This window comes from Ranitomeya variabilis, chromosome 4 (genome assembly GCF_051348905.1).
Source record: "Ranitomeya variabilis isolate aRanVar5 chromosome 4, aRanVar5.hap1, whole genome shotgun sequence".
NCBI classification, from domain to species: domain Eukaryota; kingdom Metazoa; phylum Chordata; class Amphibia; order Anura; family Dendrobatidae; genus Ranitomeya; species Ranitomeya variabilis.
In genome coordinates this window covers 415589405-415617076 of record NC_135235.1, presented here as the reverse complement: position 1 = coordinate 415617076, position 27672 = coordinate 415589405, and the positions used below count along the sequence as shown (strand labels likewise).

General features: G+C 45.1%; 1 protein-coding gene across 2 annotated transcripts in view; it reads left to right on the top strand.

The window, feature by feature from the left end:
• The window catches only part of LOC143765045 (uncharacterized), a 34451-nt gene extending 7359 nt beyond the window's left edge, over positions 1 to 27092 (top strand). The window contains exons 2-8 of one of the 2 annotated variants that reach the window (XM_077251309.1): positions 232 to 561; positions 19972 to 20124; positions 24495 to 24638; positions 24729 to 24810; positions 24914 to 25008; positions 25128 to 25242; positions 26085 to 27092. In XM_077251309.1, the coding sequence (XP_077107424.1) occupies positions 20047 to 20124; positions 24495 to 24638; positions 24729 to 24810; positions 24914 to 25008; positions 25128 to 25242; positions 26085 to 27073 (1503 nt within the window). In that variant the 5' untranslated portion in view covers positions 232 to 561; positions 19972 to 20046 and the 3' untranslated portion in view covers positions 27074 to 27092. The remainder of the gene's footprint in view (positions 1 to 231; positions 562 to 19971; positions 20125 to 24494; positions 24639 to 24728; positions 24811 to 24913; positions 25009 to 25127; positions 25243 to 26084) is intronic. The other variant, XM_077251308.1, reaches the window with a different exon arrangement.
• Positions 27093 to 27672: the final 580 nt, after the last annotated feature.

The window sequence follows — 27672 nt, the reverse complement described above, 5'->3', positions numbered from 1 at the left end:
CGACGGATTGTCGCATCCATCGTAAATTGTGAAAAACTGATGCGACGGATCTGTTTTTTTCCGCCGGATTCGTAAAAAAACCCAGATTCGTCACATCTGTTTTTCATCCGTTTCATCGTTTTTTTATCCGTTTTACGACGGATTACGATGGATCAGTTTTTTTAAAACGCCCATGGGAGGCTCCCAAACGTGATTGGCTACTGAAAACCTCTATATACGGTGTTCCTACAGATCATCTTTGACAGGTTGTAGAGCAAGTGGCAAAGATGGAAGGCGTGATGGCAAACATTCTGAAGATTTCTGTGGATTTCACTTTTGAGGCGAATCGTTTGAAAGCGATTGTTCTGGAGAAGGAGCGAGAAAGACAGCGCATCATGCATCTGCGCCGATGACGTTTTTGGATCCACCCAATCACAGCACAGAGAATGACTCGTGGAGTGTATTCAACATTATACATGGCGTTACGAGGAAACCCCGAGAAGTTTTTCAGCTACGTGCGTATGCAAATATTTGCCGCTTCTCCATTTCTCCGGCGGAGCGTCTGATGGTGATGACTCTTCGGTAAGCCATTTTTATTGTATCTCCTACTGTTAATGCAGACTTAAAACTGTAATGTTGTTGCTGGTATTTTGTACTAATTATTGCCTTGCCTTTTTCCATTACGTCCCTCAGGACAGCACCATGGAGGACGTCCTTCCTTGACCTATAGTGGGACAGGATCATAGAGAGGTTAAAAGGACCCTCCCACCTCCACCCTCCAGTGTTTTTCCTGTCCCTACAGGGGACGGTTGTATGAGAGGTTGCTCCTAGAGCGAAGATAGACACCTCTTTGAGAGGTTCCTCAGCCAACAGTCAGCCTGTGCAATGGGCTTAGGGGGATCGTGCGGCAGGTCCAATCCTTCCCCCTGTCAAGTAGCCTAGGGTGGAAACTCCCCGGTGGGGAGTCCCTCAGCCCCAGAGACCAGTCGAGCGGACGGGCTCCTGGGTAGAGCTGCTTTCTCCCGGTGGGGGGCTCTCGGCTCGGACGCCGACCGGCAAAACACCACTACGTCCGAAAGTCGTGTGGTGGAGAAGGCCGTTGCGCTTCTGGTGACGTCAGAGAGGAGCGCCGGCACATAGGATTGGCGTGCGTTCCACGATGGAACACAGAAGGGGGCACAGGTGAAGAAATCATTGACAGTAATGCGGCATTCCTGACGGGACGCCGCTTCCTTCCACGGTAGGCTCTCGGCGTTACCAGCTCCCCCTGTCTTCTGGCAGGTATGGAGCCAGCACAGGTGAGTGCATGGTTTAAATGTTGCATTGATGGCCTGGGCCTCTGGGCTGACTCTAGTCTCATGCCTTTGTGCCAAAGCTGTACCTGGAACCCATTTGCAGCTAGGCCTTGGACCTCTAGGCTATAGAAGGGCCATATGTCCAGGCTACATCTCATGACTGGACTTCAGTTAGTTGCAGGTCTTGTCTGCACAGAGCCTTATGATTGGGCTTCAGAGTGATTTTTTTGGAAGCATGCTTTCCATTTTCTGGTTCAATAAACAAGTGTTTACTCGGACTCCCATGACTACACGACGAGAGAGGGGATCCGCCCATTAGAAACAGGAAACCTACAGATACAAAAGGGCGGCACCTCTCCCCTGCATCAGTTGGTTTCCTGTTCCTAAAGGGATGGGTGCCTACAGATTGATCTAAAGGAGCCCAGGCCGGCCGGACCGAATCTGGTAGCGGGGGGGTCTCCTACCTCGGCCGGTGCGGAGAACCCTGGAGACGCCACGGTGGTCCTGGCTGGACTGCACGCGGTGGCGTTCGCAGCAGGGAGCGGAGTCCGGAGGATTTTCCTGCCTCCATCAGCGTCAGCGCCGGTAAGTATATCCCATTGGTGGTGCGGCGAATATGGGGTGCCGGCGTCAGGACTGTGTGGGTGAACACCCGGAGCGCTGCGGTCCGTCCCCGGCGTCCTGCACCGCTCTCAGCGTTTGCTGGAGCATTTCCGGGTGCGGTGACGTGAGGGGGCGGAGTTAGTAGCCGCTTCCGGGTCGCCGGGTGTCTGCGCATGCGCAGTCAATCCAAGATGGCGGCGCCCATCGCATCCTGAATGCCGGCTTTTCCCACAAGGTTTCCTGCCCTCCTTGCTGTATCCTGAGCCAATAGGGTAGCGCTGGCCTATCTGCTGACCGGATCCAAGGGGGATTTAAGCAGGTGACGACTGCAGAGCCCTGCTTTTGGTCGCAAGTCGTCATGGAGAGTGGTGGTGAGCAGCAGCAGCAGCTGCTGGATGAGGTGCGTCAGAAGCCCAAGGACAGAAGCGACCAGTCCAGTCGAAGAAGCTCATCCGCAAAAGGATCCAGAGCTTCGGCTAGGAAAGAACCCCCTCGTATTCCGGTACTTACTTTGGCGCACGGGTAAGTGATCTACGTGAAAGTTCACTCTGTGACGCAGGCCCCTTATACTTTATCATACTAGGGGAAGAAAAACACGGACAAGTCAAAGCATAAGGAATGTGCCCTCTGTGGGGTCCCCTTACCTGATTCTTGTCCCAAAAAATTATGTGCCCCCTGTATACAACAGACGGTGAGGTCTACAGGAGTGGTTGGGTGGAAGTGACATTAGGTCAGATAGTAGTTATCACCTATATTGTCCTCCCCTAGGTAGCGGAAGAATCTGTGAGTGCGGCTAACCTGAAGGAAATGATCCGTTTGGAAGTAAGGGAATCCCTACGGTCCCTATCCCAAGCGGGAGGTTCAAAACATAGGAACCCCCTGGACTCTAATTCTTCGGAGGAAGAAAGAGAAGAGGGTGCCTATCACTCAAGTCCTTCCTCCTCTTCTTCAGATGAGGAGTCTGGACGATTCTGTCTACCCCTGGATAAGATTGACAAAGTCGTCAAGTCTGTTAGAGGCACAATGGGTATAGAAGAGCCCAAGCCGCAGCCCTCAAAACAGGATATGATGTTCAGCGGATTGGATCGTAAAAAACATAGATCTTTTCCGGTGAACGAAAAGATCCAAGACTTGATTCTCCGAGAATGGAAGAAACCCGAGAAAAAGGGTTCCTTACCGCCAGCATTGAAACGCAGGTACCCTTTTGATGATCCGGTTGTGGAAACATGGGATAAAGCCCCTAAGCTGGATGCGGCGGTGGCAAAAGCGTCAAAGAAAGCCTCATTGCCATTTGAGGATATGGGGACCCTCAAGGACCCCCTTGACAGAAAGGCAGATACTTTCCTTAAAGGAACCTGGGAGACGGCGGCGGGATCTCTAAGACCAGCAGTTGCCGCGACGTGTACAGCCAGGTCTTTAATGGTCTGGCTGGATCAGTTAGAGTCCAAGCTCAAGGACGGCGCTTCCAGAGATTCCATTCTGAAGGCTTTACCAACAATGCAGAATGCTGCGGCCTTTCTGTCAGACGCATCTGTGGACTCAGTCAGGATGGCGGCTAGAGCGGCAGGACTCTCCAACGCGGCTCGTAGGGCTTTATGGTTGAAGTGCTGGTCAGGCGACATTCAATCCAGAACTAAGCTCTGCGCCATCCCGTGTAAAGGAGAATATCTCTTTGGACCAACTCTGGATGAGTGGCTAGAAAAGGCGGGGGATGATAAGAAGAAATTTCCTAATCCGTCTTCAGCATCCTACCGCCGGCCCTTCAATAAGAGGCGATTTGGTCGCGGGAAAAAACGCGGATCCTCACCCTCTAGAGAGAGTTTTAGATGGGAGGATGGACGCGGAAGAGGTACGGGCTATATGTTTCGCCGTTCCTCGAAAGAACAGAAAAAACCGGACCAATGACTAGCAATCCCTGTGGGGGGTAGACTGTCAGCATTCTCCTCAGCTTGGTTTGACATTACGAACAGTAAATGGGTCCGAGGCATTATAGCAAAAGGTCTAAGACTTGACTTCGATCACTGGCTTCGAGATAAATTTAAATTAACCCCTTTACGTTCCTCCCCCCTTGAGCAAGCAGCCTTGGAAGCAGAAGTCACGAACTTATGCTCCAAGAATGTTTTGATTGAAATCCCAGTATCAGAAAGAGGGAGGGGATTTTACTCTCCTCTTTTTCTGATCAAGAAGCCAGACGGATCGTTTAGAACGATCATAAATCTCAAAGGCCTTAATAAATTTCTGACCAATGAATCGTTCAAAATGGAATCAATTGGTTCAGCAATAAAAATGTTGTTTAAACACTTCTTCATGGTAGTTGTAGATTTAAAGGACGCATACTATCATGTCCCAATACATGAAGACTTCCAGAGATTCCTGAGGGTAGCTGTGTCAATGGGGGGACAAATTCGTCATTTCCAGTTTAGAGCTCTTCCCTTTGGCTTATCAGCGGCTCCTAGGGTGTTTACCAAGTTAGTGGCCGAAGTCATGGCGCACTTACGAGAGTCTGACATCTTGATTGTCCCCTATTTGGATGATTTCCTTATAGTTGGGAGTTGGGCAGACCATTGCCTCTCAGCTAAAGGTAACCACAACCAAACTTGAGCATCTGGGGTGAATTGTGAATTATGAAAAATCCCGATTACAGCCCCAGAAAATACAGAGATTCTTAGGACTGTTGTTAAATTCAGAAACCCAACTGTGTTGTCTTCCGCCCGACAAGTTGTTACACATCCAACAGGTGTCTAGAGCAACTGATAATCCATCCATGACACTTAGACAGGCTATGTCACTGTTAGGATCTCTAACCTCGTGCATTCCCGCTGTCCGTTGGGCCCAATTTCACACCAGACCTTTACAATCCGAGGTACTGGTTAATGATAGAATCTTACAAGGGTCCTTGCAAAGTCAGATTACTTTGGGTCCAGAAGCACTGACATCTCTTAGATGGTGGCTAATCAATGACAATTTATCGGCAGGAGTTCCCTGGGTGACACAGGCGACACGTATTGTAACGACAGACGCTAGCCCTTCAGGTTGGGGAGCACACATGGATGACATGATAGTTCAGGGTCTATGGAACCCCCTAACATCAGCCTCCTCCAACCAAAAAGAGTTAATGGCAATTGAACTTTCAGTTAAAAAATTACTCATATATCTGCAGGGTCACCACGTCAAGATCCTCTCGGACAACCAGGTGGCGGTCGCGTACATAAATCACCAGGGTGGAACTCATTCCGAATCACTAATGAGAGTGACAGATCGTCTATTCCAGACTGCGGAAAACCATTTTCTATCTTTAACCGCACTGCATATAAGAGGAAAAGAAAATGTGAAAGCGGACTTTCTAAGCCGCAACACCCTGAGACAAGGGGAGTGGTCTCTAAACGGTCTCGTGTTCAACCAGATTGCCCACAAATGGGGACATCCAGAGGTGGATTTATTTGCCACCAGGGACAATCGAAAGACAATAAAATTCTGTTCCCTAAATCCCAGGGAGAATCCTCTGGCGGTAGACGCCTTTCTGATCAGTTGGGACTTTCGGCTGGCTTATGCGTTCCCCCCGCTAGCCCTGATACCTCTGGTAATCAGGAAGATAAGAGAGGATCGGGCAAGAGTTATTTTGATTGCCCAAATCTGGCCCAGAAGGGCCTGGTTCACCTGGCTCAGGATCATGTCAGTGGAGGACCCCTGGGTGCTTCCGGACATTCCAGATTTACTCTACCAGGGTCCGATCAGCCATCCTCAAGTAAAGAATCTCCATTTAACGGCATGGAGTTTGAGAGGGCGTTACTGAAGGGCAAAGGGTTCTCCCCAAATTTGATTGAAACCCTTATGAAAAGTAGAAAGCAGATTACGACAACAATCTACGCTAGAACCTGGCGGAAATTCCTGGCCTCTTCTGACTTTAATTTAGAAGAGGGAATACCTATAAAACAGATCTTAGAATTCCTGAAAAGGGGCTTAGAGCTAGATCTATCCACTAGTACCCTAAAGGTACAAGTCTCGGCCCTAGGGGCCTTGTTTTCCTGTAACATCGCCAATAATTATTGGATCTCAAGGTTCATTAAAGCTTCTAGTAGGGCTAGACCCATACATAAGGATAGATCTATGCCTTGGGATCTTAATCTAGTCCTGTCAGCATTGACTAGAGAGCCGTTTGAACCATTACAATCAGCTTCAATTAAGGCCTTATCCCTTAAGACAGCATTTCTGGTAGCGATAACATCTGCCCGTAGGGTAGGAGACATACAAGCTCTCTCCAGAATTTCCCCTTCTACAGAGTTTCTGCCAGATAGGGTAGTCCTCAGACCGGACCCGGCCTATTTACCAAAAGTATCATCTCGGTTTCACAGGTCGCAGGAGATAGTGTTACCATCTTTCCTTCCTAACCCCTCCAACCCTAAGGAAGAACTACTCCATACGCTAGACGTTAGGAGATGCCTGTTAGAATACATCTCTGTTACCGATACATGGAAGAAAGATAATGCGTTATTTTTATCTTTCCAAAATCCTAGAAAGGGACTCAGGGTATCAAAGTACACACTAGCGAAGTGGATTAGGGAGGCTATCTCTTTGGCTTATACTGCAGGTGGGGGTCCGACTCCGCAGAATCTGAGGGCGCATTCCACCAGAGCCATGGCCACATCCTGGGCGGAAAAATCTGGAGTATCAATCGACCAGATATGTAAGGCGGCCACATGGTCATCCCCGTCCACCTTCTTTAAACACTATAGGTTGGATTTAGGGGCCTCCTCTGATCTCACCTTCGGGTTAAGGGTGCTGCAAGCTATAGTCCCTCCCTAAGGTAGTGTTACATCTCTGTAATTCTGTCGTCGTGCTGTCATGGGAGTCCGAGTAAAGCATTAAGCTACTTACGGGTAGCGGCATTTCTCGGAGGCCCATGACAGCACCCTTAGTTCCCTCCCTATTTCACGTGGGGGTTGCACTTCCTATATTGTATATATCTCACGTATGATACCCAGTTCCAATATATTGGTTAAAATTTTGTATATAAATTGTATATAATGTATATTTTTGTGTGCCACTAACCGCGGTAGTCCTCTCAAGGCTCTGAAATACAACTGATGCAGGGGAGAGGTGCCGCCCTTTTGTATCTGTAGGTTTCCTGTTCCTAATGGGGGGATCCCCTCTCTCGTCGTGCTGTCATGGGCCTCCGAGAAATGCCGCTACCCGTAAGTAGCTTAATGCTTTCACTTTTCTTTGCAACTTAACTACTCCGTCCATAGGAGGACACAAGGTGTTAATTCAGCACATTGTCTCCATGAAGACTGCCCTCCAGCTGCGGCTCATTAATTAGCTCCTTCGGGTGGAGTCAGTCTGACAAATGAGATGTACTGTTCAGAGTGGAGATTTATCTGGATCTCTGATAGATTGCTCTTTTGCTTAAAAGTGTAAGTCTGGTCTCTTGTTTGGCACCTTCAAGCATGGCCTAGTCTCTCTGTGCATCTCTTTGCATCATACTGCTTCTAGGCATCATATCGAGTGCCTCCGTGCATAATACTGCATCATACTGCTTTTATGCATCATATGGAGTGTCTCTGTGCATGATACTGCATCATAGTACATCTATGCAGCATATTGAGTGCCTCTGTGGCTTCATACGGCATCATACTGTTTCATAGGGACTTTGTGCATCATATTGCTTTATAGTTCCTATATGCATCATAGCGCTTCATAGTTACTTTGTGCATCATATTGCTTCATGGTTACTTTATGCATCAGAATGCTTTATATTGCCTTTCTGCATCATATTGCATCACGGTTCCTATATGCATCATAGTGTTCATATTGCCTCTGTGCATTAGATTACAGCATATTGCTTCATGGTTCCTATATGCATCATAGCGCTTCATATTGCCTTTGTGCATTAGAATACAGCATATTGCTTCATGGTTCCCATACGCATCATAGCGCTTCATATTGCCTTTGTGCATTAGAATACAGCATATTGCTTCATGGTTCCTATATGCATCATAATGCTTCATATTGCCTTTGTGCATTATATTACAGCATATTGCTTCATGGTTCCTATACGCATTATAGCGCTTCATATTGCCTCTGTGCATTATATTACAGCATATTGCTTCATGGTTCCTATACGCATCATAGCACTTCATATTGCCTTTGTGCATTAGATTACAGCATATTGCTTCATGGTTCCTATATGCATCATAGGCCTTCATAGTGACTTTGTGCATTATATTACAGCATATTGCTTCATTGTTCCTATATGCACCATAGTGCTTCATAGTTACTTCATGCATCATATTGCATCATATTGCTTCATAGTTCCTATATGCATCATAGTGCTTCATTGTTCCTATATGCACCATAGCGCTTCATAGTTACTTCATGCATCATACTGCTTCATTATTCCTATATGCTTCATATTGCTTCATTGTTCCTGTATGCATCATAGTGCTTCAGATTGCCTTTGTGCATCATATTTCTTCATAGTTGCTATATGCATCATAGCACTTCATAGTGACTTTGCATCATATTGCATCGTATTGAATCAGATTACTTAATAGTGCCTTTGGACATCATATTGCATTATATTGCTTCATAGTTCCTATATGCATCATATTGCATCATAGGGTTTCGGTGCCCTGTGCCTCGGGGTATCATTAGTGTGTCGGGCGTGGTGCTTTTTTCTGCCTCTGGCGGTGAACCACTGGGTTAGACCTTCTGTCTGGTGCCTTGTGTGGCCACACATTGTATCATGGGCCTACCACTTCACATTTTTGTCTTGGGCCTCAACTCTGGATATAGAGTCCTTGTGTTTTGGACCCAGATCCAGCTTTTGTTACTTCATTCTTTACAACTGGGCTTAGTCAAGCAAACAGATATGCTTGAATTGGCGTAGTAAAATTTGCATTTCTTCTGTTTGGAACAGATCTCTCAGGTAGGTTCTACCTTGAGTGCTAAAGGCAAGTCTGTTACATAATTAGCTTTAAAAGATGACATACGTCATTTTGGTACATCCTATAATCCTATAAAAGGACATACTACTGTCCTGGGAGCGGAAAAATCCCACGAGTTGAAAGGAAGGATTCCTTTCTCCTTGGAATGCTTTGCCCTAAGATATTAGGACCATCTAAAATTTGCATAGTTTTAGGTGCTCCCTCAAAACACATTTGTTCAGAGCGGCCTATCACGTTCCCTAATCAGTCATCTTATGTTTGTGTGTGTGTGTAGCCCATTCACTATCTCCATCTATCCCCACCCCCTGAAGATGGCTGTGCCATCATTAATACACACTTGTACATTGTATCTTCCCCACCTCATTGTAGATTGTAAGCTCTCACGAGCAGGGTCGTTTTATTTTGCTTTAATTATTATATGGTTTTTACTTATGACTGTTGTGTTTGAAACTGCCAAACTGTAAAGCGCTGCGGAATATGTTGAAGCTATATAAATAAAGTTTATTATTGTTGTTATTATTAATCCTTCCCAAACTCCACATTCGGCAATCAGACAGATTCTTGTCCCATAAGTCTGTTGCGTTTTGTATACCAGGGACATCAGCACTACCTTTTGTACCTTGTGGTGAAGCAGCAGCACTGTGTCGTGTGACAGAGGATCCCATACAGCTCATACGGCTCTTACAACAGTCATGGCTCCTAAGATAAATGAAACTGTATCCAGGGCTCTTACTGTTAAGACCCCATAGTTTCACTGCCTCACAGTAGATAATCTCCCTCTGTGATGAGGAAGAAACCTACTTTTCTCTAGCCATGGAATATGGTTACTCCCACAATGGCAGTCTGAGTGTATAAAGATCCCTGAGAAGATTGCCTCTTGGGATATGTATGAGCGTAATATGCATATATGGACATACTTATAATGTCTGGACTAATGGCTCGTATAAATGCAGTTTCGAATAATTTCAAGATTGTTTTTACTAGCAACACCACCTTCATCGATTCAGAGTCCGGACACCCTGTGTCTAACATCAGTAAAACAGGAGTGATGATCCACGTTTCTCTTTCAGCGCTTCTAATGAGAAGCCCGACATTGGTAATGGCAGGAGATATTACCTGCCAGATGGCGTATTCCTTAGTTTCAATAATATCCAACCCTTACTTGGGGTTAGACATCTAAAGATTTGGAATAGACGTGATCTCCTGGATGAGTAATGTGCGTACATCCCAATGCTCTGCCATTATCCATGTACTAACTGTTATTGGTTTGATCTTTCCGCAGTCCAGGACCTCTGTCCTGCAGGTCTCCTTGTAGTACGGTAAGCTGGTCTGTAACCAAGACTTAACCTGAGCCCAGAAGGACCGATGAAGGAACAGTCCTGTTATAAGCACATGCAGCTTATTATTGGTCGGTACAGTCCTCATTGTGTGGTGGCTGTGACTTTCACCATATTTTGCTGGGCAATAAGGTTTTCTAACTCTATTCTGGGGCTGTGATGTCTATAAGTATCTATCACAATAAATAACTTGCTTGGTTCATTATTGGTATTGGAGTACAATGGGTGAATTTCCCTCTCTGTTTCTGATGCTTATTTCATTTACCACATTCATACTGAAATTGGCCATTATAGATGTATATCAGACACTCACTACAGTGATTTTCTTTGCGGATCTCTTTAGATATCTATGGTTTTTCTGATCTTTCAGATCCTTTATATATTTAGTCTGGTTTTTGCCTGGGACTTTGATTCCTGGGCTTCTGTACCCACCCTGGGAGAGTTGCTTTGGTATTCTCCATGGTGCTGACCTGAGGGACGTAATGGGAAAAAGGGAATTAGACCTACCGGTAATTCGGTTTCCAGGTAGTCCCTCAGGACAGCACCCATAGTTCCCTCCCTTATGTTTCTCTTTTTAGGCTTGTACGGGATTAATCCATCGGCAGATTGTTCGTCCTTTGGGTCACCATGGCTCGAAATTAAGATGAAGCCGTTAAATGGTTATTACAGACATGTTTGTAAGGGCATGTTTAGACTATTTCCATCCTTCTGTGGTACTTTGAAAAAACACTGGAGGGTGGAGGTGGGAGGGTCCTTTTAACCTCTCTATGATCCTGTCCCGCTATAGGTCAAGGAAGGACGTCCTCCATGGTGCTGTCCTGAGGGACTACCTGGAAACCGAATTACCAGTAGGTCTAATTCCCTTTTTTCACAGATTCCTTGCAACTGGAGAATCACTTTCCTCACTACATTTTCAGTTTAGACTTGGGATTTCCACCATATCGGGAATTGTGAAGCACACCTGCCGTGCATTGTGGGACTGTTTGCATGAAGAATTTATCCTACATCCCACAACGAAGAGTTGGCTGGAGATTGCAGAAAAATTCCAACAAATTTGTCAGTTTCCCAATTGCTTGGGTGCAGTGCACGGGAAATATATCTGCATCGTCAAACCTGCTGCATCTGGCTCAGAATATTTCAACTACAAGAAATATTTCTCCATTGTGCTCATGGCCATTGCAGATGCAGAATACAAGTTTATAGTGGTCGATATTGGGGCATATGGCCGCCCCAATGATTCCCAAGTTTTTTAAGTGTCTGCATTGGGGCGTCATCTCTATGGAAACACCTTCCAATTTCCACCCCCAAGACCGCTGCCTGAAACCTCTGGGCCACTAATGCCATTTGTATAGGTTGGAGATAAAGTGTTCCAACTCTCGGAACACCTGCTGAAGCCATACTCAAGTAGTTGATTGACGCCAACTAAAAGAGTTTTTAATTACCGCCTAACACGAGCACGAAGAATGGTGAAGGGCGCTTTTGGGATTCTAACAGCCAAATGGCGAGTTCTGTTGACCGCTATAAACCTGAAGACTGACACTGTGGACGAGGTTGTGAAAGCTTGTGTGGTCCTGCACAATTTCATAATATGCAAGGAACAGATTGCCATTGATGACCACTTTGAAGAAACCACCTTGAATGATTGCCATAACATTACTTTTAGAAGTGCTGTGTCAGTTTCCAGAATGAGGGACAAATTTGCAGAATACTTTATTTCACCTCAAGGAAGAGTACACTGGTAGGATGAGATAGTTTGAAAGCTTTGTCTTGGACCTTGTTTTATCCAAAGTATTGGACCTTGTGTTACCCAAAGTATTGTACCTGTTTTACCCAATGTATTGTACCTGGTTGGGTTTTACCCAAAGTATTGTACCTGTTTTACCATGTATTGTACCTTGTTTTACCCAAAGTATTTAAACTTATAATTAAATAAATGAAAGACGAACATTTTTAAACCAAAAAATTATTTTATTTACAACTTTTATAAATTTAAGTAGTGTGGGGTGGAGAGAATACTGGAGGGGCTGTCAGATTGGGCCACTTCGACAGTAGGAGTGTGGGGAGAGAATTGTGGTGGTGACTTTTGAGAATGTAAAACAGAAGGTGAAGAGGTGGAGAAAGAAAGAGAACAGGTGGACATAAAACCCGGAGTAGGGATGGGAATTTGGAAGGTTTGCGGGATGGAGTGGAAGGATTGAGAGGCAGAAGAGGTGGTTTGTGGAGAAGAGGGTTGGGTTTGGGGCATGATGGGTGTAGAAGGAGACTGGTGGTAGTGGGTAGGGAGAGGAGGCACAGATGATGTGGTTGGGAACTGGTATGGGGCAAGCTGGTACGGGGCAGGAAGATGGTATTGTACAGGAGGGGAGGAGGGACAGTGGCTGAAGGGGGGGCAGGTGCTGGAGGAAGTACAGTGGCGGGTGGAGAGGCTTGGGAGCTAACATGTGCTAGAGCAATCTGGCAGGCTTGCATTACATGCATCTGCAGGTCAGGAGATAGCTTGTCTATGTACTTGACTACTGCCTGGAAAAAGGAGTGCTTAGGCGATTTACTTGCATCTGAATGCATCTTATCCAGACGCGTGTGTAATTCAAGAGTACTGTTGTTCAGGAGATTAAATCCTGCAGTCATTTGCTCCGACAACAGTTTGAGACAGTTCTGGAAGGCTGCATTCAGATGCAGGCGCATAGCTCTTTTCCTGACCCCTCTGGCGCTGCTGCCCAGAACCCACAGGTGTTCTAGAGGTGGTAGCAGTGTCAGACGGGTGGGGTAAAGGAAAAGCTACATCCTCACCAGCAGCTTCATGTAACGAAGTCTGCCACGATGCTCCAGCGCTGGTGGACGGGACCGAGGGACCAGATGTGAGGGAAGGCTGGGAAGGTGTAGATAGGTCGGGTCTGTCGAAGTGGCCCGCGGTGGCGGACTCCTGTGGGATCGCTCCAGAGAGGTTCAACTCTGCAGGCTCCCGAGTGCTGCAGATGGTGCTGTGGAACAAAGGAAAAAAAATGTAATTAATATATTGTTGAAACCAAAAAAAAGGTTATACATGTAAACATTTTTACTTTGTAAATGGGGTGGGGAATATTTACCTTCTGCTCACCATCATCGACCGTGTACTTATACTTGCTCCCGTGGCCTGCATCTCTTTGTTGAATTGCTTCTTGAAGCGATCCCTGATTGACCGCAACAGCTTGACAACTCTTTAGCCTGTAAAGTAAAGCACAAATTGGTTAGTCTACAACCCATTACATGCAGCAACATAACTGAACTGTGAATACTTACGCACTTGATTCTGGGCCCGAACATCAAGGTCCTCCCAGTGGTCCACAACTTCGTGGCATACTTCCTCCTAGAGCCGATGGGTCACACCAAGATCTGTGTGGCGGCGGCTCACGCTCTCAGATTAGATCGATGAGGAGGTCGATGTCTAGACCGGCCTCCTCACCGTCTGAGTCAGAAGCACGCTGTGAAGCCTGTTAAACAAGACAAAAAATAAAAACATTACACTGAAATCCTGAACTTGAAGTGGAAAATAAATAAAAAAGGTACTTATTCTATGGCGACTGCCCTGACGCTCATGCCAACAACCCTGGGAGGCGCTTTGAGGACCTCTTGATCGAGCCCCAGAATTGGAAGACTAAAAAAAAAAAAAACATTATGTGCTTGGATATAGACTTTTGTTGTGTGTACTGTGATGTCTGTAATGATGTGGTTCTGCAAGGCATGTAAGAAACTTACCGTTTTTTTCCGACCATAAGACTCACTTTTTTTCCTCCAAATTTGGGAGGAAAGTGTGGGTGCGTCTTATGGTACGGATGTAGCATGTGGGGAGGAGGGCAGCAGTGAGTGGGATCGCACTGTTATCCCACTTCAGGATGTCCCCGCTGCCCGGAATCAGCGGTGGGAAAACCACGTGGTCCCGATGATTAAGTGCAGTGAATATTCATTAGCGGCTCCTCACCCACCGATCAGCTGAGCGGTGAGCCGGAGCAGCAAATGAATACTGCACTTAAGCAGGGATATGCATGGCTTCCTCAGCGCTGATTGCTGCAGCAGCTAGGGAGATCTGTGTGTCCTGGGGAGGAGGCAGCAGCAGCAGGGGCCAGGGCAGAGGAGATCGCTGTATACCTGCCTGCCATGCCTGGATGCCGAGTGCTGTGCACAAACAGGACCTGTGTGATGTCAGGAGTGGGCGGGCTGGAGCATCACATGGCAGCTCAGAGCCCTCCCTCTTCTTGACATCACAGGTCCTTCAGGCTCTCCACTAGAATCTGCAGGCTTCCTCAAAACCTGTGCTGTGGAGAGGCAACAAGAGGGAGGGCTCTGTGTGCAGTCATGGGATGCTTTTACCTCACCACAGGCTGGCAGGCTGCCACAATTAAGAGGTTAGTCTTTACAAAACACAATAAAGCATTCTGCCACTCCTGTGGTGAACTATAACTCCCAGCATGTCATAGGATCTGCAGGACATGCTGGGAGTTATAGTTCTCCCATGGGATTTTAAAGCAGCACTCCAGTGCTATTTTGCAATGCTGGAGTGGTGCTTTCAATATCAGCCCTGTGCCCCCATTCTTATACTCACCCTCCAGCATCTTCATATAGTACTGTACAGACACCACACTGGTCCTGCAGCTTCCAACATAATAACATACTATTATATGTAATAACACCACATATAATAGTATGTTATTTATGTTATTAAATATTTTACCACATTTTTTGCTTCAAATATTTTTTTTCCCCTATTTTCCACCTCTAAAACCTGGGTGCGCCTTATAGTCCAGTGCGTCTTATAGTCCGAAAAATACGGTACCAATTGCGAACCCACTCCGGGTATTTCTCCACCCAGTCCGTCTCCTTCTGGAAGCACCTCAGATGCTGCAGCTTCCTGTTATACAAAAATTATATATACAGTATGTATGTATGTGTGTGTGTATATATATATATATATATATATATATATATATATATATATATATATATATATATATATATATATATATATATATATATATATATATATCTGGCTGCTCCCCTGGTAGGCTGTGGCTGGCTGGCCTGGGGCAGGTTTCAGCTCTGGTGGCAGGTTTCAGCTCTGGCGGCAGGTCTGTGTCTTGATTGCTTGCCTGCTGGCTGGTAAATGGATGAGTGAAGCCCTATTAGCAGGCTTTATATACACCTTTCCTAATTGGGGGCTGACCAATTGTATCTGAGCATGTGCAGCTAAGAAAAAAAAAAAAAACGGAATCCGGCGCCGGATTCCGTCATGTGACCGATCCAGCGCCCATAGGCTTCCATTGTAGCCAACGCTGGTCGGCGCCGTCCGGTTTTTCGCCGGAGATAAAAAAAACAAAACAAAACTTAACTTTGTACATTTTTTTTTCCTGCCGCTGGATAAACAATTTTCAACGGATCCGGCGAACGACGGATGAAACGTGAGGCTATCCGTCGCAATCCGTCGGTAATACACGTCTATGAGAAAAAAACGGATCCGATGGCATAATTCGCCAGATCTGTTTTTTCAAAATTCGACGGATTGAGCCTGACGGCAAAATACTGATGTGTGGAAGCAGCCTAAGACTTTACTTTGGATTATGTTGCCTTTTATTTGTCTTATTATCAGTGTCCCTGCGAACTGTTTAATATTAACATGACGGTGGGTAGGAGAGAATTTATCATTCATTTTTTCATACCACTGATAAAAATTGGATCCAATACACTCGGACCATTTTTTTTGCGTACATGAAAAATCATTGACATTTGGAGGGAACTTGGACTACAGAGAAACGTGTTCTGGAAAACTGTCTTTTGTTGTAAAAATACTTCCCTACGATCTGGAATTGTTTGGGAGATCTGAATCCCTGATGGTTGAAGCACCCCCACATATTGCCCCATTGCTGCACTAGTATCTGGGCGTCTGGTCACAGGGCACAGCTATCATTGGGTGGTGGGGGGCTGCACATGCGTTGTATTGCGGCAGTCCCAGCTATGTTTAACCTGTTATTGTGGTAACAAGTCCTCTGCCTTTTCAGGTCCCACAGAGGGAGTGTTGTGAAGATTATATTTGGCTACGCTGGTAATGTCCCCATCCTATCTCCAGTCTCACCAAGCATGGGCTTTCCTCACTAAGCTGAGTGGTGGCACCATGGCCTGTACACCAGAGAGTGATGAATGTGTATGGTGTATACAGAAGCAGCTACAGTGCTCCCCCTCCAACCATGTTTCCTATATTAAACTATAATGGTGTCACGCAAGTATGTACTGAGCGGTGTTGTAGCTTCGGCCATCTGGTGTGACGTTTAAAGGGAATCTGTCAGCAGGTTTTTGCTACCTCATCTGAGAGCAGACAAAGATGAGCTGAATCCAAGGATGTATCACTTATCTTACAGGGTGCAGCCGCTCTGATACAATCAGAGTTTATAGATTAGGCAATACAGCATAGCTGAGGAGGCTAACCCCGCCCACACCACCACTTACCCTGCCCACACCAGGTTGTGTATATACAGTACAATGTCCATAGACCTTGAGGTGCCTATCACAGGAGGGGAGTTGTCGGACCACCTGAGAAGAGGGCATGGAAGGGGGGGCATTATGATTATGTTGAGGTTTGAATAACATTTAAAAATTAAGGATTCCAAGATGTCTTTCAAATTGCGCAGAGACAAGTCATGCCTGGAACAACTTTTCACTGTGGTCTGGGTCGAATAGAGAAAAAAAAGGGAAAGCAAATGATTCCAGAATACGTCGCCTGAGTTACTGAGGGTTGTTTGGGAATGATGACCTATCTACAGAATGGATCATCAATAGTCAGTTTGTGGGGATCTGACACCAAACATTCCCATCAATCAACTGTTATTTACACTGCGTACTGCAACACAGCTTCTATTAAAAAATAGGGTCTGTGTTGTACTTATGCACGAGACCTGGACCCCTACCTGTCTATTACTGCTGACTTCTTCTGTAGACAAGTAATCAACACCTATGCTCAGACATATTAATTAATACAGGGTAAAGAGAAATCTTCCCCAATGGTTATTTTTCTACGGTGCATCCTACTCGAAATCAACCTCAGGGTGCTGACAGTCATTTACCTATAAAGGGTTATTTTCAAGATCATAAATGGTTAATATTGCAAGGTGCTTGTAAAAACAAGCAACTTTTTCTTTCTATAGAGCAGGTAAGGTGGCCAGAATGCTGGATGTGGCCATGTTCAATGCCGCCATGCTCCTAGGGTGCAGCACAGTGAAAGCTGCTTCTTCTGGCAGCACTGGGGGGCACACAGTTCGGGCCAAGGGCATGACATTGCTACTGGTCTGAACGGTCAGTCAAGCAGTAGACCACGGCCAGCCGGCAAGCAGGAGGTTGGTAGGTAGGAGATTGGTGCTTTCTTGAAGATGAAGATCAGTCCATCCCTTTCAGTAATATACTGTAGTGATGTATCAGCACATACTCTTATTCATCCGCTGAGGTGCCCACTGAGGTGTTCAAAGCCACAATAATTAAAGTTTGTCAATAATTGTAAAAAACCTTTACATAGATAGGGGGCAAACTCGGAGATCTTTTGCCCAGCACCTGGCTGAACCATATCTTTGTCTCTTACTGTGATAAAATATTTACCGTATTTGCTTACCTATATAGCGCCATTAATTCCACAGCACTTTAGAAACATCATCATCAATGTTGCCATTGGGACTCACAATCTAAACGTCCTATGTCTTTTGAGTGTGGGAGGAAACCGGAGAACCCGGAGGAAACCCACGCAAACACGGGGAGAACACAGAAATGCCATGTAGATGTTGTCCTTGGTGGGAATTGAACCTAGGACCCCAGCGCTTCAAGGCCACAGGACTAACTGTTGAGCCACTGTGCTCCACATATTGTGGTTTGGTGACTGTATTATTTCGAGGCATACCTTACAGACTATATCTACTAGCTATGTAAGATTAGGCTAACTACTAGTGTTGAGCATTCCGATACTGCAAGTATCGGGTATCGGCCGATATTTGCTGTATCGGAATTTCCGATACCGAGATCCGATACTTTTGTGGTATCGGGTATCGGGTATCGCAACAACATTAATGTAATAATGTGTAAAAGAGAGAATTAAAATAAAAAATATTGCTATACTCACCTCTCCGACGCAGCCTGGACCTCAGCGAGGGAACCGGCAGCGTTGTTTGTTTAAATTTCGCGCTTTTACTTGGTTACGTGAAGTCCCGGCTTGTGATTGGTCAGGGCGGCCATGTTGCCGGGACGCGGACCAATCACAGCAAGCCGTGACGAAATTACGTCACGGCTTGCTGTGATTGGTCCGCGTCCCGGCAACATGGCCGCCATTAACCAATCACAAGCCGTGACGTCACGGGAGGCTGGACATGCGCGTATTTTAAAAAGCGCGCGTGTCCAGCCTCCAGTGACGTCCCGGCTTATGATTGGTCCGCGTCCCGGCAACATGGCGCCGTGACCAATCACAGCAAGCCGTGACGAAATTACGTCACGGCTTGCTGTGATTGGTCCGCGTCCCGGCAACATGGCCGCCATTAACCAATCACAAGCCGTGACGTCACGGGAGGCTGGACATGCGCGTATTTTAAAAAGCGCGCGTGTCCAGCCTCCAGTGACGTCCCGGCTTATGATTGGTCCGCGTCCCGGCAACATGGCGCCGTGACCAATCATAAGCCGGGACGTCACTGGAGGCTGGACACGCGCGCTTTTTAAAATACGCGCATGTCCAGCCTCCCGTGACGTCACGGCTTGTGATTGGTCCGCGTCCCGGCAACATGGCCGCCATTAACCAATCACAGCAAGCCGTGACGTAATTTCGTCACGGCTTGCTGTGATTGGTCCGCGTCCCGGCAACATGGCCGCCATTAACCAATCACAAGCCGTGACGTCACGGGAGGCTGGACATGCGCGTATTTTAAAAAGCGCGCGTGTCCAGCCTCCCGTGACGTCACGGCTTGTGATTGGTTAATGGCGGCCATGTTGCCGGGACGCGGACCAATCACAGCAAGCCGTGACGTAATTTCGTCACGGCTTGCTGTGATTGGTCCGCGTCCCGGCAACATGGCCGCCCTGACCAATCACAAGCCGGGACTTCACGTAACCAAGTAAAAGCGCGAATTTTAAACAAACAACGCTGCCGGTTCCCTCGCTGAGGTCCAGGCTGCGTCGGACAGGTGAGTATAGCAATATTTTTTATTTTAATTCTTTATTTTACACATTTATATGGATCCCAGGGTCTGAAGGAGAGTTTCCTCTCCTTCAGACCCTGGGAACCATCAGGAATACCGTCCGATACTTGAGTCCCATTGACTTGTATTGGTATCGGGTATCGGATTGGATCCGATACTTTGCCGGTATCGGCCGATACTTTCCGATACCGATACTTTCAAGTATCGGACGGTATCGCTCAACACTACTAACTACATGTAGGCCCCACAGAGCTCATTTTCTTATAAAGAAGATTAAGAGACCATTTACAGCTGAGACACTTTAAGCCTTTATCGCTTTTGGCCGATCGGATGTATGTTCTGTAGTTATTTAGGGCATACGAAGAGGTCAAGTGTACTATTTGTGATTCGAATGCTGAATTGTGGATGTGTCCTATACGAATAAGTGAGGTACAAGCATTTTTGGAATCTACCTGATGTCTTTTTCAAATAGACAGTAATATTAGAGGAGGACAGGACAAGACTCTGGTGTCCTGTCTGGTTATTACAGTACAGAGAAGAGGGAAAGGATTTTGGTGTGGAAATAGGTATTTTTCTACATAGTCCGTCAATCTAAGAGCTATTTTCTGCCTTTTCTTTCTAGGCCAAGTGGTGCAGTCATGTGACATGTAATCTTTCCATAAGGGTGAATCGTGCAGTGATCTGGTGCTACCTGGAGATGGAGAAGGCTAGAAGACACATTACAGAGGGAATAATAACCCTCGCCCTGGAGATTATCTACCTGCTGACCGGAGAGGTGAGGGATTCTGGGAGTCGTATAACAGTTGGTTCACGAATCTAAGACCACACACTGCTTGATATCCGCTTGTCTTGCAGTGATGCCCATTGTATGTGCAGTGAGTGGTTGCAGTCCATGTGAAGCGCTGCACATTCAGCAGCACAGCAGGTCTCTCACTTCTGCATCACACAGAAAGTAATGTCTCTTTGCTGTCATACTAACACTTGGGACCAAGGCTCTGTCTCATATATATGGCCCTGAGGCTCCGCTGTGAGACTGCTTACAGTAGTTGAATTTTCCACTTACTATAAGTGCATGTACCAGAAAGATTTTAAGTTGATCACTGGAGGTCCACAAGATCACATGAGAATGGTGAGCAAAATTCCCCAGATTTTTCCTCAGCTATGCCTTTTACATAACATAATATACACTGCTCAAAAAAATAAAGGGTACACTTAAACAGAATATAACTCCAAGTAAATCAAACTTGTGTGAAATCAAACTGTCCACTTAGGAAGCAACACTGTTTGACAATCAATTTCACATGCTGTTGTGCAAATGGAATAGACAACAGATGGAAATTATTGGCAATTATCAAGACATACTCAATAAGGGAGTGGCTCTGCAGGTGGGGACCACAGACCACATCTCAGTACCAATGCATTCTGGCTGATGTTTTGGTCACTTTTGAATGTTGGTTGTGCTTTCACACTCATGGTAGCATGAGACGGACTCTACAACCCACACAAGTGCATAAGCAAAGACCAACAAAAATCCAAGTGACATCATAATAGTAAATATCAAAGCATATTAGGCAAATATTGTCACTAAAAATGGGACATGTGTGTGGCCCATCATCTATTATCAAAACTAGCACAACACAGACACAGGATGATAAACAGGCCCAAGGTATAAAAAGATATATTTTATTAAACACAATTTAAAATACAAACGTGTAAATAGTGGATAAGACCACAGTGCAAATAGCTATAGAAAACGGGATGGGTGCACCGCGGCTAAATATAAGAAATTTACAAATACAATTGTGCAACAACGCACAACAATGAAAATACCTAGATTATTCTAATACCTCCATATATAGCACATGGAACATGTAATATATATTAGCGCCAGAAATCATGGTGAAAGAATAACGGCGTAGAATCATGTAACATACCAGTATGGGGAGTTGCCAAATACTCGTCCAGCTAGCAGGAGGTATAAACAGGAGCCAGCGGTCACCACGTCACCCCGACGCGCGTTTCGGCGCACAGCCTTCGTCAGGGGGCTGACGAAGGCTGTGCGCCGAAACGCGCGTCGGGGTGATGTGGTGACCGCTGGCTCCTGTTTATACCTCCTGCTAGCTGGACGAGTATTTGGCAACTCCCCATACTGGTATGTTACATGATTCTACGCCGTTATTCTTTCACCATGATTTCTGGCGCTAATATATATTACATGTTCCATGTGCTATATATGGAGGTATTAGAATAATCTAGGTATTTTCATTGTTGTGCGTTGTTGCACAATTGTATTTGTAAATTTCTTATATTTAGCCGCGGTGCACCCATCCCGTTTTCTATAGCTATTTGCACTGTGGTCTTATCCACTATTTACACGTTTGTATTTTAAATTGTGTTTAATAAAATATATCTTTTTATACCTTGGGCCTGTTTATCATCCTGTGTCTGTGTTGTGCTAACCCACACAAGTGGCTCAGGTAGTGCAGCTCATCCTGGATGGCACATCAATGCGAGCTGTGGCAAGAAGGTTTGCGGTGTCTGTCAGGTTAGGCTGGTTTCACACTTGCATTTTTGTCCGCTGCGTTTTAGCGCTAAAAAACACATGCGTTTTTTTTCTGTACTTAACATTAAAAATGCATGCGTTTTTTTGCATGCGTTTTGACCCGTTTTTGGCAACGCATGCGTTTTTTTATGCGTGCGTTTGTTTGCAGAAATGCAACCTGTAGTAATTTTTAGCAGCGTTTTTTTGCCGCAAAAAAAATGCATGCGTTTATTCGCGGCAAAAAAAATGTATTGCTGTCTATGTAAACGCATGCATTAAAAACGCATGCGTTTTTATAGAAAAACACAAGAAAAAACAAGAAAACCCTAACCCTAAACACAAGAAAAAACAAGAAAACCCTAACCCTAGGGTTAGGGTTAGGATCCCTAGGGTTACTAGGGATCCTAACCCTAACCCTGGGGTTAGGGTTAGGGTTAGGATCCCTAGGGTTACTAGGGATCCTAACGCTAACCCTAGCTATTTCTGTTTATAGTGGGTTTTCTAGTTGATTTTGATGATTGGCAGCTGTCACACACTTCTCAGCATGCGTTTAAAAAACGCAAACGCAGGAAAAAACGCATGTAAACGCGGCAAAACGCCGCGTTTTTTTCTGCATGCAAAAACGCATGCATCTAAAAAACGCAGCGTTTACATGCGTTTTTTCACCACATATGTTTTTTTTTTCAAACGCTGCAGATCAAAACGCAAGTGTGAAACCAGCCTTAGTGTCCAGTGGCTGGAGATGCTACCAGGAGACAGGCCAGTACACCAGGAGATGTGGAGGGGGCCGTAGGAGGGCAACAACCCAGCAGCAGGACCGCTACCTCAGCCTTTGTGCAAGGATGAGCAGGAGAAGCACTGACAGAGCCCTGCAAAATGACCTCCAGCAGGCCACAAATGTGCATGTGTCTGCACAAACAGTTAGAAACCGACTCCATGAGGATGGTCTGAGTCCCCGACGTCCACAGATGGGGGTTGTGCTCACAGCCCAACACCGTGCAGGACGCTTGGCATTTGCCACAGAACACCAGGATTGGCAAATTCGCCACTGGCGCCCTGTGCTCTTCACAGATGAAAGCAGGTTCACACTGAGCACATGTGACAGAGTCTGGAGACGCCGTGGAGAGTGATCTGCTGCCTGCAACATCCTTCAGCATGACCGGTTTGGCAGTGGGTCAGTAATGGTGTGGGGTGGCATTTCTTTGGCGGGCCGCACAGCCCTCCATGTGCTCGCCAGAGGTATCCTGACTGCCATTAGGTACCGAGATGAGATCCTCAGATCCCTTGTGAGACCATATGCTGGTGCGGTTGACCCTGGGTTCCTCCTAATGCAGGACAATGCCAGACCTCATGTGGCTGGAGTGTGTTCTCAGTTCCTGCAAGATGAAGGCATTGAAGCTATGGACTGGCGCGCCCGTTCCCCAGACCTGAATCCGATTTGAACACATCTGGGACATCATGTCTCGCATCATCCACATACCACACTGTCCTCATCAGGAGCATGCCCAGGCGTTGTAGGGAGATCATACAGGCACGTGGAGGCAACACACACAACTGAACATAATTTCCTTGTCTTGAGGCATTTCCATTGAAGTTGGATCAGCCTGTAACATCATTTTCCACTTTGATTTTGAGTATCATTCCAAATCCAGACCTCCATGGGATATTTATTTTGATTTACATTGATCATTTTTAGGTTTTATTGTTCTCAACACATTCTACTACTTAATGAATGAAGATTTGCAACTGAAATATTTCATTCAGTGATATCTAGGATCTGGTATTTTAGTGTTCCCTTTATTTTTTGAGCAGTGTACATGTAAGGGATTTTACATTGATGGCCTAGCCTTATGATGCATTCACACATCCATCTGCCATGGTTTGAGCAAAGCGAGTGATTCGCGGGCTGTCCACAGGTCTCCTGACCTAAACTTGACAGCCTTAAATTGTGTCTGAGGCTGTCGAATTTGGGAACTTAGACCCGTGGACAGTCCGTGCACATTGCGGTCCATGCTCGTACCATGACACCAGGATGTGTGAATGTAGCATTAGGGTAGAGGTCAGAAAAGCTGCAGTATTGTTAGAGGCGCTATAGGTTTAGTGGGGAAGAGACTGGCCTGAAGGGCCACAGGATTCTCTTGTGGGTGCCATTCCAGATACCAAAATAACTTTTTTAACCCTTTGTTTATGGTTATTGACTATACTGGGCATCGATTTAGCACCAATGCTTATGAAATGCACTTCATTACCTTAGTTTAGGTTTATACAGTACACTGGTACTATAAAGGTTAAATTTATACTTGTTTCATAACAATTGCTATTTATTTATTGTATCGTTCTGTGTCTCTCTTTGACATGAGGCACCTCAAAATATATTTCCTCAGTTTTTAATATGATGAATCAATAAATATATATTTTATCCTCTTTGTTTGCACACTTCTTAACCTGAGATTTTCCTTTCAATTGTTGTTATGTATTTTTGCTTCATGAAGTGTTACCCTCCCATTGGTTAGTGTTCTGTTGACTAACCTTATAATCCAAGTCTACAACACAGTGCATGTGTCATGGGTTTAACTTTTAATAATGTCTGTCCCTATTCACAGGATTGCACAGTAGTGATGAAGAAATCAAAAGAAGTTTTGAATCCCAGGGATCGCCCACTACCCCAGTCACTGATACAAGAGAGAAGGAATGATCAGAAGGTCCTACACCTCACCAACAAGATGATTGAGCTGCTGACGGGAGAGGTGAGCGCTGCTATAAATGTCTGAATGATGACTGTATCATTATGTGTCCGTTTCCTATAAAAACTAAAGATGTTACTATCTTTTTCTTAGGAGGAGTGGGAGTATTTAAATAGGAACACTGATTTGTACAAGGATGTCATGGTGGAGGATCACCAGCCCAAAATATCACCAGGTAAGCGAAGACTCTGATTGTAAAAGAGAACAATTTTTGAGGACCACATTTTCTCCAACTGTCTGATCATCACACATTCAATTCCTTTGTGTGTTTCCTGTAGTTGAATCCAGTAGGAGACGTCGATCAGAGAAGAGGTGTCCTAGTCCACTGTATTCTCGGGCTTGTGCAAAAGAATGTGTCTCACAGGAACTTCAGGTAGATAAAGCTAAGGTGGCATTAAACAAAAGTGCATTATTGTCAATGAAAAAGTTTTGTGCATCTTATACCCTCTAGTTTTTTTTCCAAAGTCTAATTATTAATCATTTTTTATATAGTCTTTACTTGTTGAGGATGAAGATCTATTTGACTTTAAAGTTGAAGTCATAGAGGATGAGGAAGAGGAAGACAGACCTCTTAAGGAGGAGGAAGTATCTACAGAAATCAGCACAGGTCAGTAAGAACCAATTCATTTACTGGTCATTCACTCACTTTGCTGAATCAGAAGTTCTCAATAGGAAGCCAAGACAAAATTCTAGACCAGCTTGACCAGGTCAGACATAATCTATACTTCACAGAAAACCACTAATCAAAAGCTGGCTGTGCATCCGTTACTGGACAGTCATAACGTTCATGGCAGTAATTTAAAGGGCTTTCATGGACAAGCTTTGTGCTAACTACTCTGACCTTCGCTCTTAAAATTGTATTCAGTGATCTGGACTTACGCAGGGGCCCTGGTTCTATTCAATGGCGTGGCTGCTGGCCAGTGGAGTGGGCAGAAAACCGGTCATTACCAGGAGATCAGGATAGGAACAGAGTTGTTAGATGGGTAGTCAAAACACAAGTCATTGTGCACAATGGGAAACAGACAAACTGAGCAGAGTAACAGGAGTGAACAGGGTAAAAAAAATTATAACTGTCACTAGAAGTTTAGAGCTAGGAATTGAAATAGTATATGGCTGCGCCGAAGGCTTACACCATGGAGTCAACAAGACACAATGTGAGGAATTAACCCAATAGTCCCAGAATGGTAATCCGTAGAAGAGAGTTCTGGCTTGGATGACTCATTGTCGGTTTCCAGAGTCATAAACCACAAATAAGCTGTGAATTACTCCATTCATCAGTCCGTTATACTGATGGAGGTAGCTGTATACGATGCATGATATAAAAAGCTTAGTCTTGCTACTTAGCAATCTTATATATGACCTTTTTTAAAGAGTCTTTTAAAAGACTTCTGTAAATGCTTCATTTCTTTTTTCAATTGACATGAGTTTTTATGTATCTTTTTTATCTAGAAACAGGAAGAGAAGAGAAGGACATCATACCAGGCTCCCCTGAAGAATACCGCATTGCTTCAGTAATGTCCCACCTCTACCAATTCAGGACAGACCTGTCATCTGATCTCTCCAAACATGAGGAATCGTTTTCAGATCAGCCATATGTTGATTTTTGTGACTCGGAGCAGAGTGGGAGGGAACTATATTTCTGTTCTGAATGTGAGAAATGTTTTATAACAAAGTCCAAGCTTCTCACTCACAGGAGAACTCACAGGAATGAGAAGAAGTTCTTGTGCTCGCAATGTGGGATTTATTTCTCTCAAAAAACAACCCTTGTTCAACATCAAAAACTCCATACAGATGGAAAATTGTCTAGTATGGTCCAGCATCCGTTAAGTCACATGGCCGAAACTTTATTTCATTGTTCTGATTGTGGCGAGGGTTTTGCAGACCGTTTAGCTCTGCTGAACCATCAGAAGAATCATATGAGACTGAAGAGTTTTTCCTGTTCTGAGTGTGGAAAATATTTTGCACTGAAGTCAGGTCTTGCAAGGCATCAGCGAATTCACACGGGGGAGAAACCATTTCCATGTTCTGAATGTTGGAAATTCTTTGCTGTGAAATCGGATCTTGTAAAACACCAGCGGATTCACACAGGGGAGAAGCCATTTCTATGTTCTGAGTGTGGGAAACGGTTTACTCAAAAGACCCATTTTACAAAACATCAGAGAACTCACACTGGGGAGAAGCCCTATTCTTGTTCTGACTGTGGGAAATGTTTCAGCCAGAAACCTCACCTTGTAAAACATAAGAGAATTCACACAGGGGAGAAGCCATTCAAGTGTTCTGAATGCGGGAGAGGTTTTACTGGTAAACAAATCCTCCTTAAACATCAGAGAATTCATACGAGTCACTTACCATCCTTCTCTGGTAGTGACACCATTCAGTTATCCAGAACAAAGAGCTCTATGAAGCCCAAACTTTGTAATACAAGTGGTGCATCCTAAAATAAATGTATTCAGTAGGCATGGTGTCATACTTTATTTCTCCTTCTCTGATTGTGGAGCAGCTAGCTTCATTACTCATGGCTAGCTTTACGGTGGTTTCACGTAATTATTGTAAAATTTAATTCTGTGCTAAATAATTTCTTTATCATTCAACTCTTTCATTGCCAAAGATGTATTAAATTTTGACTTTATATGCTCATCCCATGGTAACATATGTTCCGTGCCGCATGAAGTTTTAGTTTTGTGTGTGACCATTAGGTTTGCAAAAAGTATGGCGTATATACGAGCAGGGCCTGGACAAGGTATTTTGGTGCCCTAGGCAAATGAAGCCAATGGCAAACTCCACATCCACCCCCCACCTTCCAAGCAAAGTACTTGTTCAGAGACTAAAACCCCCTTTTCCAATGGGTTAAATAACAAGAACTGATGACCACTGCCACTAGAATTGTTACCTTTTGCACTAAAAAATACCAGCAAATTTTTAAAAAAATGGGAGGGGGGGTTTCACTCTTTCACCTTTTACACAACACTGCAGCCTTGCAGCGCTGGAGTCCTGAGTTCAAATCTCACCAAGGACAACATCTGCAAGGAGTTTGTTT